This window comes from Coregonus lavaretus (assembly GCF_964263955.1).
Source record: "Coregonus lavaretus genome assembly, chromosome: 4".
NCBI classification, from domain to species: domain Eukaryota; kingdom Metazoa; phylum Chordata; class Actinopteri; order Salmoniformes; family Salmonidae; genus Coregonus; species Coregonus lavaretus.
In genome coordinates, this window is record NC_139991.1 from 71,407,222 (window position 1) to 71,418,305 (window position 11,084).

Below are 11,084 nucleotides of genomic sequence, written 5' to 3' on the forward strand. Positions count from 1 at the left end.
CCTTGTCCACCTCCCCTCTCCTCCGCCGCCCAACCGCCACTTCCCAGATGCTCAGTTACCATGGCAACAGAGGAACGGAAGCGTGGAAGCAAACCCGGCGCTCCGGGTGTGATAGTGATTGTGGAAACACTGGACTGGGCTATAGCTACGGGGAGATAATGGTTGGGTCCCAAATAGTATCCTCTTCCCTATATAGTGCACAATTTGACCAGTGCCCTATGGGTCTTGGTCAAAAGGAGTGCACTATAATGGGAAAAGGGTGCCATTTGGGACGCATCCAATGCACTGCACAGGAAGTGGCCCTTTCTCTCTCTCTCTCTCTGTCGTTAAAGGCAGAGGTTGTTATCGGTGCGTACGGTAGTCATCAAGCAAAGTGCAAGAGCAGCTGACTGTCGGTGATGAAGTGATTTGTTTTGACTCTGAGCTGTAGATGTGTATCAGGCAGTGCTGTATCTCTGGTCTGAATTATGTGGCTTTGAATCTCTCAATGGAGTATTGATGATAATAAGGCGCATTCAGACAGTTAGCGAGGTTGTTCGTACCACTTGTTTAGGATGTTCACCTATACTCTAACACTGCTGCTTTATAATAGAAATTCACAGATTGGATTGATTCACCATGCTTAACAATTAGGTCGTCAAGAAGTGATATCGCTCGAGAGGCCCTGTCTCTCCTTGTCTGTCTGTCTGTCTGTCTGTCTGTCAGTCAGTCAGTCTGTCTGTCTGTCTGTCAGTGTCCTTGTGTGCATGTCTGCCTATCTTTACTCCACTTAACTAGACTGCCTGCCGATCTTTACTCCAGTTAACTAGACTGTCTGCCTATCTATAATAATAATAATAATATGCCATTTAGCAGACGCTTTTATCCAAAGCGACTTACAGTCATGCGTGCATACATTTTTTTGTGTATGGGTGGTCCCGGGGATCGAACCCACTACCTTGGCGTTACAAGCGCCGTGCTCTACCAGTTGAGCTACAGAGGACCATATCTATGTTGAAACTGGCAGGTTTATCTGAAATATGTATTTCCATCTCTATCTGTAGGACACAGCGGGTCAGGAGCGATACCGGACCATTACCACAGCATACTACAGAGGCGCTATGGGCTTCATCCTCATGTATGACATTACCAACGAGGAGTCCTTCGGTTGTGTGCAGGACTGGTGAGTCAACTATTTATTTTTGTCCTTTTTCTTCACCAGGTATGTCATGGCAGTTGGATGTCTTTTCTTTTAGTTTTCACCTCCCTCTAACCCTTTGTATCTGTAATAGGGTGTTGTTGTACATCCTTTGTCAAATACAGTACACCCTGTTTAAAAGGGAAATAACTGCAGAAATTCCACTCTGAATAAAGAAGAGGTGTGATGAGTCATCGGTTAGCTTGGGCTGAACATGGCTTCCACCTCAGTGGTCGAAGGCGGCCATTTTGTGCACTGAGGCACAAGGGGAAACAATGGGAAGCGGTGCATGGCATGAAACTCCATATTCTTCCCTCACATTGGGAACCTGAAGCAGAGTGTGGATCGATAGCTGCTACAGTCGCATAGTGTCGTTCCAACAGCAGGGGAGATGTCCTTACAACAGAGAGAGAATAGTTACACAATGTGTGGCGAGCACAGACTAAAGTAGCGTTGAATGGTTGAATATGCAATATAGCCTAACTATTTTCAGTCGCACTTCAGTCAAATATTATGTTATAAAGTCTTAATGGAGTCTTCAGAATGCATTTAGAAGTCCTAAATTGTGGTTTCACAAATCATAAGCTAGTAAAAAGGTGGTTAGCTCATTTGCTATGTCTTAGTTGAGAAGTTGGTGTAGCTAGCTGTCTGGTAGCTATCTAGCTCGAACAGTAGGCTATGCTAAGCAGCTAATATTGGCTAGCTAATTTGCTTATATAAGCTAGCTCATTTGATGTCAGCTAATGTTATTAAGCTATTATACATTTTAGAAAGGAACAACGCGATGTAAACCACAACCCTCCAGTGTTAGCTAGTAGCTAACATAGCAGGCTCTCAACCAAGAGAACCAGTTAACTATGTCAAATGGGTTAAATGTTCCATGAACAGTACTTCCAATTTAACCAATTCAATATTATCATAACACAACATCAGAAATGATATGGTACTTCATGCAAGCTTATCCATAGGCCTATTTTATCACAATCGATTATAGTTCCTCAGAGGTTACTACTGCACTGTAGGAAGACTAAGGGAAGGGTTTGCTCTTTCTCAATGGGTCTAATATGCTTGCATCACTAAAACTGGATGATATATAAACATAAAAGGAGGAAAAAAGGGACAAAGAGAAGCAAACGGCTTCAGCGGAGTCCAGCGGAGGGACTTGATATTTAACACTATTGATTGTAGCCCTCCCCACATACACTCTGCTTCTTCAGTACAGGACTGAAACCTGAGACCGGTGTGAGACTTGAGGCTCAGGTTCTACCGTACTGTTGTCCAGTTTGGTGTAGAGCAGCACTGCTGCCTGTGGTCAGTCAATGGACCATCTTTTGACCATGACAGCAGCCTGTTACACTGCAAGCCCGCTTACAGACTGATTGGGTGATACTTTATTTGGTGTGATTATAAACGGCTGATAAAGCATTATTAGATGCTTGTTAGACACTTTTTCCACATTTTGTTACGTTACAGCCTCATTCTAAAATGTATTAAATAAAAAAATGTCCTCATCAATCTACACACAATAGCACATAATGACAAAGCGAAAACTTTGTCATCAAGGCAAAGGGTGGCTGTTTGAAGAATCTCAAATATAAAATATATTTTGATTTGTTTAACACTTTTTTGGTTACTACATGATTCCATATGTGTTATTTCATAGTTTTGATGTCTTCACTATTATTCTACAATGTAGAAAATAGTAAAAATAAAGAAAAACCCTTGAATGAGTAGGTGTGTCCAAACTTTTGACTGGTACTGTATGTAAATGTGATAAATATATACATATTTTTTTATGTGCTAAAATTTCAAAAAACCTGTTTTTGCTTTGTCATTATGGGGTATTGTGTGTAGATTGATGAGGGAAAAAAAACGATTTAATCAATTTTAGAATAAGGCTGTAATGTAACAAAATGTGGAAAAAGTCAACGGTTCTGTCTACTTTCCGAATGCACTGTATGAGAACGTATTAACCATTTATTATGACAACGTGTCTATTCCTCTATGATTCATGAACAATGGGCCTTGCATAGGAAGGCTAATGGACAAACTATGTCATAATGTTTATTAGCAGTTGATTGATTGAATATATTATACCTTTTTTTTAATACATACATAAGGGCGCTCCAGCCGGTGACTCCTTGAAAGCTTATTTCCATTGTGGTCCATTGGGGGGGAGGGGGTTACATAGGTACATGGGGACCATACTGTGGACAAGCTTATGTACAAGACACCATTTCATCTGAGAGACTCTCTCTCCTCCACTTTGAGCCATCTGAGGCTTTCAAAGTGGGAATGGTCAAGATGAGTACGTGCTGGAAGTTTAAGAATAATCCTGACTAATTTGTTCTGAGATGTCTGCAGTTTGTTTTTAATGATCTTGGGGGCAGTATTGTACCAGGAAGAGCATGCATAGTCGAAGTGGCACTGAACAAGAGTCCCTGCCAATGCCACCATTGCATTATTATCCAGATATCTGGAGGTTCTTGCCAGAAACCTAATTTTATGGTTCACTTTGGAGATAACCATCTGACAGGGGAGAGCATGGCAGAAAAAGTTATCTAGCACACATCCAAGTTTACAAGCAGACTGTCACGATCAACGGATATAGAGGACCAAGGCGCAGCGTGGAAGGTGAACATACTTATTTATTAAATGATACACGAACAAAACAACAAATCGATACGTGATGTCCACAGGTGCAAAACACAAACCAACACGGAACAAGATCCCACAAACACTGAGGGAAAACCACCTGACTAAATATGGTTCCCAATCAGAGACAACCAGCAACAGCTGATACTCGTTGCCTCTGATTGAGAACCACTCTGGCCAACATAGATATACAAAAACTAGACTAGACACAACGAGCACAAAACATAAACTCTACACACCCTGGCTCAACTTAAAAGAGTCCCTAGAGCCAGGGCGTGACACAGACCTTCGAAAAAACAGTTACCGATTGATGTTATTGAAGGCCACATTTTAGGAGTCCACTGACTACAACCCATCTAAATGTGGACAGTAAACAGGACACAAGAGGGAATACACAGGGGGGAGTTGTTATAGGGGGGGTGTGGCTGTCTCCCATTTAGTTGCTTTTCTGTGATGTTTGATGTTTCTTAACAGAGATATCTGATGTTTCTTAACAGAGATATCTGATGTTTTCTTAACAGAGATATCTGATGTTTTCTTAACAGAGATATCTGATGTTTCTTAACAGAGATATCTGATGTTTTCTTAACAGAGATATCTGATGTTTCTTAACAGAGATATCTGCACAATTCCCACTGGATGCTGACTCCCAGGGGACAGAACTCTCGTTCCCTTCAGTTTAACCCTTGGGTAACCACGGTAACCATGTAGGAGTCATTAGCCGGGTCATTGGATTACAAATGGGCACAGCTGAGGTGCACTGACAGTACATGACATGATGATACATCCAGACCAGGGCTCTTACTCATAAAGCGTCTCAGAGCAGGAGCGCTGATCTAAGAACAGATCCCCTCTGATCATGTTATCGAATTTATTATGATCTAAAACGGAAAACTGATCCTAGCTCGGCACTCCTACTCTGAGACACTCAGCAGGACCCAAGTCTCTCTCCACTCCCAGAGGGATGTAGTGTAGAGTTTACAATAATAGTTTGGGCTTTTCCCATAGTGCTCAATGACCAATCCAAGTTGACTGGTTAGAACATCCACTCACATGGTTCCAAAGGCTTGAACCAGGCCTAACCCCTGCTCAGCTACAGTAGCAAGCCAGCAGTATAAGTAACAGTATGCTGAATGGTATTCAAAAGGAATACTCATGATTTAGTGCTAGGCTTAGAGGGAGTGTGAGCAACAGCGAGAGGGAAGAAGGGAGAGAGGAAAGAGGGGGAGAGAGAGAGAGAGAGAGAGACATTGAGAGAGGGCGAGAGACAGAGGGAGGGAGGGAGAGAGAGAGATTGAGAGAGGGAGAGAGACAGAGGGAGGGAGAGAGAGAGAGAGGTTGGGAAAAGCAAGATATTGAGAGAGAAAAGGAGAGTTTGTGCAGACGCATGAGAGAGATTTCACTCAACCATTTTGTAGGCTAATTCAACCTCAGTCATAGCCCACATGCTAAGCTGGGTAGAAAATGCAAATGAAATGCAAGTGAAGTCATTCACTGTTATGCCTTATTAGTGGTCTCTTACTTGATGCTTTCAAATCTCTCCAACTGTAAGCCCTGAACTGTAATATGGCTAACTGTAGCCAGTCAAGGGGTGAGGGGAGAGAATCAGACACAGCCTGTCATCGAAAGTTCTAAACCCCACTGTGACACAGTCTGTCATGTGAAGTTCTAAACCCCACTGTGACACAGTCTGTCATGTGAAGTTCTAAACCACACTGTGTTATGACACAACTAGTTCAGTACACCAAATCCATTGCCCCAGGAAGTCCTTTTAAGAGAATCCTCCCTGAACTCCCTTCATAATGAGAGTTGGAGAACATTGGGGCATCTGAGTGTTTAACTGTCGCACAAGAACACTTTATTCCCGCATCGTCGCCGCGTAGGGATGACTCAATGTTAGAAGAGAAAGTCCCACTGTGTATTAATATTGTGTTTTAAAGGGATAGTTCACCCAGATTACTAAATGTCCAAATCATCTATAAGAAACTTAATTGAGATACACAATCAACGTAGGATACTTTAGGATGATTTGGACATGCTAATATCAGTATCATTGACTTGCAGGGCCGTCTCCAGGCATAAGCGACATAAGTGGTTGCTTAGGGTCCCTGGTCGCTAGGGGGACCAGACCTGAAAAAAATCATAATTATAGGAACTCAGTCGGGTCTCAACTTACTGTTGAGAAATAAAGTAGTAGAATGAATACACAAGGTGGATGTTTGACATTTGGTTGTGCATCAGCAGTTTTTCTCTTGATCTGTCAGTCACCGACAGGCACTCAATTAGTCAGCTAACAATTTTTTGATTGGTAAGTTAGTCTAGCCGGTTATCTAAACTTGTAGTAATCATGGCCGAATACCGACCGGGGCCCCCCCATTGACTTTGTTAGTCACTCTCACTCAGATATCATTAACACGGCATAAAACATGGCAAAATGTGTATAATTGAAGGAAATTACATCTCTCTGCTGTCAAATCTTCCTTAAGGCCCCGAAAAGGCTAGAGCTGTTGACTTGCATTGTTGACTTGCACTGGATTTGTGCCACACTTGCTAAAAAGTGTAGAAACACTGGCCAGGTAAACAAAACCAAACGATGGATTGCTGTCATACCCAGTGGTGTAGGATGCACCCCTGCACCCCCTAAAGCTCGGGGGCCCCCTAGATAGCATATATGAACACATCATAAGCCATGGAAAAATGTTTAGAATTACAGGAAATTAGCTTTAAAACTTATAGAATAATCATTCTATAAATTATAAATGTAATCCTCCATTTGTTTCCTTTCATTTCCTTGGTGAGTAATGTTCTGAAAAGACTGGATAGTAGAGCTGTGACGGTCATGGAACTTTGGATGAATGTAATTGGCTAGATAAATGACTGCGGTCTCTGTAATAACCGTTGGAATAGCAAAGAAACAAAAACAAAATAAACACTTTTTTTGACACACATTTCCTCCTCCGCTCCTGACTGCATGTGTTATGTGCGCTGCTGCTGCATTGTGGGGGGTGTTGTCTAGGCAACCGAAACTTGTTCGCTCCAACATCTTGCTTGTTTCAGCAAGGAGCAACAATCTTTCATTACGTTGTTAAGAGTCCATGTTAAGGCAAAAACAGACTCAACCGCACGAATGCCCAGCACGAATGCCCAGCCACCTGGGGCGGCAAGTAGGTTAGTGGTTAAGAGCGTTGTGCCAGTAACCGAAAGGTCGCTGGTTCTAATCCCCGTGCTGACTATGTGAAAAATCTGTTGATGTGCCCTTGAGCAAGGCACTTAACCCTAATTGCTCCTGTAAGTCGCTTTGGATAAGAGCGTCTGCTAAATGACTAAAATATAAATATATCCCGTCAGCTGTTCGTTGCACCAAACAATAGTATTTTTTTTCACTGTTTATGACGTTTTTCTTTTATTATGACGGTCTTCATCCATAACCGTCGGTTACATGGCTATACGGTAATTATGCAAGCCCTAATGGATAGGTGAAATATTGTGGAAAGTCTAACTGACCATTGGTTTCATGTATTGTCTCACTCAGGAAAGTAAAGGATACATAAGTATTGGGATTGGGAAAGACTCCTTGCATTTCTAAAACCATTGAAGAGAATGCTGGTATTTGAAGACTTCTCTGCTTTTCTGATATAAACGATTAGTGACGTTAAGTCATAGCTAAAGTCCCCTTCGCATCAATGAACTCATGGCTTAACTGTGAGCTAGGCTCCACACAGTTTATGGAGTTGGTTCTATAATAATCCAAATACATGGTAGCAAACACTTTCTAGAGTGCTAAATTGTGATGGGTGATTTGAAGGAGTCAGGCGCTGGAGGGTAAATCACAGAATACAGAGTTTATTCCGGAATACAGAGTTACGCTATATACTCCAGAGTGGCGCAGTGGTCTAAGGCACTCTAGCTGTGCCACTAGAGATCCTGGATCGAATCCAGGCTCTGTCGTAGCCGGCCGCGACCGGGAGACCCATGGGGCGCTGCACAATTGGCCCAGCGTCGTCCAGGGTAGGGGAGGGAATGGCCGGCAGGGATGTAGCTCAGTTGGTAGAGCATGGCATTTGCAACGCCAGGGTTGTGGGTTTGATTCCCACGGGGGGCCAGTATAAAATAATGTATGCACTCACTAAACTGTAAGTCGCTCTGGATAAGAGCGTCTGCTAAATGACTAAAATGTAAATGTAAATATAGCATCAAACAGTCCAGTGTGCAAAACAGGCGCACTAGAACAAAACAGGCACACGGGGAATACAAAATACACGTAGCTCAACCGAGCTACTCCCTCCTCACATTAAACAATCACCCACAAGGACAAGGGGGCAGAGGGAACACTTATACACATACTAATGAGGGGATATGAACCAGGTGTGTGTAATAGACAAGACAAAACAAATGGAATGATGAGATGAGATGGCCGGTGACGACGAACGCCGAAGCCTGCCCGAACAAAGAGAGGAGGCAGCTTCGGAGGAAGTCGTGACATAAATAAGCAATATTTCTAGTCTCCAAAAAATATCAATATTTCCACACTGTGCAACACTATAGCAATGCAATCCATCATAATTGCATTGACCCAATGGACTCAGCGAAAAAATGATTATGAGTTTCTAGTAATGAATAATTGGGTGAATCAACAGACTACTGTACATTCAGTGCTATGGTTGAGTCCCAAATGCCACCCTATTCCCTATTGTCACGCTCGTTGATAGACAGATCAGACCAAGGTGCAGCGTGGTATGCGTACATATTCCTTTATTAACTGAATACCGATCAAAACAACAAAATACAAACGAACGTGAAGTTCAACAGGCTACACAAGCCAACACAGAAACAAGATCCCACAACTAAGGTAGGCAAAATGGCTGCCTAAGTATGATCCCCAATCAGAGACAACGATTGACAGCTGCCTCTGATTGGGAACCACACCCGGCCAACATAGAAATACACAATCTAGAATTCACACCCTTACCAAACCAACTAGAGAAAACAGGGCTCTCAATGTCAGGGCGTGACACCTATGTAGTGCCCTACCTTTCACCAGGGCCCTTAGGCCTTTGGTCAAAGGTAGTGCACTATATTTGGAATAGGGTGCCATTAGGGACAGAATCTATGAACCAAGAGTAAGTGAAGATGGTTGAGTATTGATTAAGTCCAATTATGAGTTTCTTAAAAAGAAATCATCATTGGACACTGTGTTAACAAACCTCCAAACGAGCTTCAATGCCATACAACACTCCTTCAGTAGCCTTCAACTGCTCTTAAAAACTACTAAAACTAAATGCATACTCTTCAATCGAACGCTGCTGGCACCCGCCCACCCGACTAGAATCACTACTCTCGACGGGTCTGACCTAGAGTATGTGGACAACTACAAATACCTAGACTGTAAACTCTCCTTCCAGAATCACATTAAGCATCTCCAATCCAAAGTTAAATCTAGAATCGGCTTCCTATTTCACAACAAAGCCTCCTTCACTCATGCTGCCAAACATGCCCTCGTAAAACTGACTATCCTACCGATCCTTGACTTCGGCGATGTCATTTACAAAATAGCCTCCAACACTCTACTCAGCAAATTGGATGTAGTCTATCACAGTGCCATCCGTTTTGTCCCCAAAGCCCCATATACTACCCACCACTGTGACCTGTACGCTCTTGTTGGCTGGTCCTCACTACATATTCGTCGCCAAACCCACTGGCTCCAGGCCATCTATAAATCACTGATAGGCAAATCCCTGCCTTATCTTAGCTCATTGGTCACCATAGCAACACCCATCCGTAGTATGCGCTCCAGCAGGTATATCTCACTGGTCATCCCCAAAGCCAACACCTCCTTTGGCCGCCATTCCTTCCAGTTCTCTGCTGCCAATGACTGGAACTAATTGCAAAAATCTCTGAAGCTGGAGACTCTTATGTCCCTCACTAACTTTAAGCGTCAGTTGTCAGAGCAGCTTACCGATCACTGCACCTGTACACAGTCCATCTGAAATTAGCCCACCCAACTACCTCATCCCCATATTGTTATTTATTTTGCTAATTTGCACCCCAGTATCTCTATTTGCACATCATCTCTTGCACATCTATCATTCCAGTGTTAATACTAATTGTAATTATTTTGCACTATGGCCTATTTATTGCCTTACTTCCATAACTTGCTACATTTGCACACACTCTATATATATTTTCTGTTGTATTTTTGACTTTATGTTTTGTTTTACCCCATATGTAACTCTGTGTTGTTGTTTTTATCGCACTGCTTTGCTTTATCTTGGCCAGGTCGAAGTTGTAAATGAGAACATTTACAAATGAAAGTAAACGCTGAGTCATGTTGTTCTCTCTTCTACACTCAACCTCTTCCCCTCTTTACTTTGTCATTTCTCTGTCAGTCTTAATATGAACCCACCCTGTGGATGGTTCCTCTACCTCCACCCACTTCTCTCCCTCTCCATCTAATACCTTTTCTTTCTCCTTCCTTCTGTCTCTCTCGCTCATCCCGACCTAACACACTTCCCCTCGCTCTCTTTCGCCCCCTCCCTCTCTCCCTATTCATCACCCCGTCTGCTGGTTTCTCACTCTAACATAGCCCAATGTATATAATAGGAACATATATCCTGATTCCTACCCCCAGATATCCTGATTCCTACCCCAATGTATCCTGATTCCTACCCCGATGTATCCTGATGCCTACCCCCAGGTATCCTGATTCCTACCCCCAGGTATCCTGATTCCTACCCCGATGTATCCTGATTCCTACCCCGATGTATCCTGATTCCTACCCCGATGTATCCTGATTCCTACCCCCAGATATCCTGATTCCTACCCCGATGTATCCTGATACCTACCCCCAGATATCGTGATGCCTACCCCCAGGTATCCTGATGCCTAACCCCATGTATCTTGATACCTACCCCCAGGTATCTTGATTCCTACCACCAGGTATCATCATGTCTACCCCCATGTATCCTGATTCCTATCACCAGGTAACCTGATGCCTACCCCCATGTATCTTGATTCCTACCCCCATGTATCCTGATTCCTACCCCATTGTATCTTGATACCTACCCCCAGGTATCCTGATGCCTACCCCCAGGTATCCTGGTGCCTACCCCCATGTATCGTGATGCCTACCCCCAGGTATCCTGATGCCTAACCCCATGTATCTTGATACCTACCCCCAGGTATCCTGATTCCTACCCCCAGGTATCCTGATTCCTACCCCCAGATATCATGATGCCTACCCCCAGGTATCCTG

General features: G+C 43.3%; 1 protein-coding gene across 1 annotated transcript in view; it reads left to right on the forward strand.

Annotated features, from left to right (window-relative positions):
* LOC311128048 (ras-related protein Rab-3C-like) overlaps nucleotides 1–11,084 on the forward strand; it is a gene marked incomplete at both ends in the record, with an annotated part of 40,636 nt that overhangs the window by 27,093 nt on the left and 2,459 nt on the right. Inside the window, one exon of the mRNA XM_084159996.1 lies at nucleotides 1,044–1,162. Coding sequence (XP_084016122.1) covers nucleotides 1,044–1,162 — 119 coding nt within the window. The remainder of the gene's footprint in view (nucleotides 1–1,043; nucleotides 1,163–11,084) is intronic.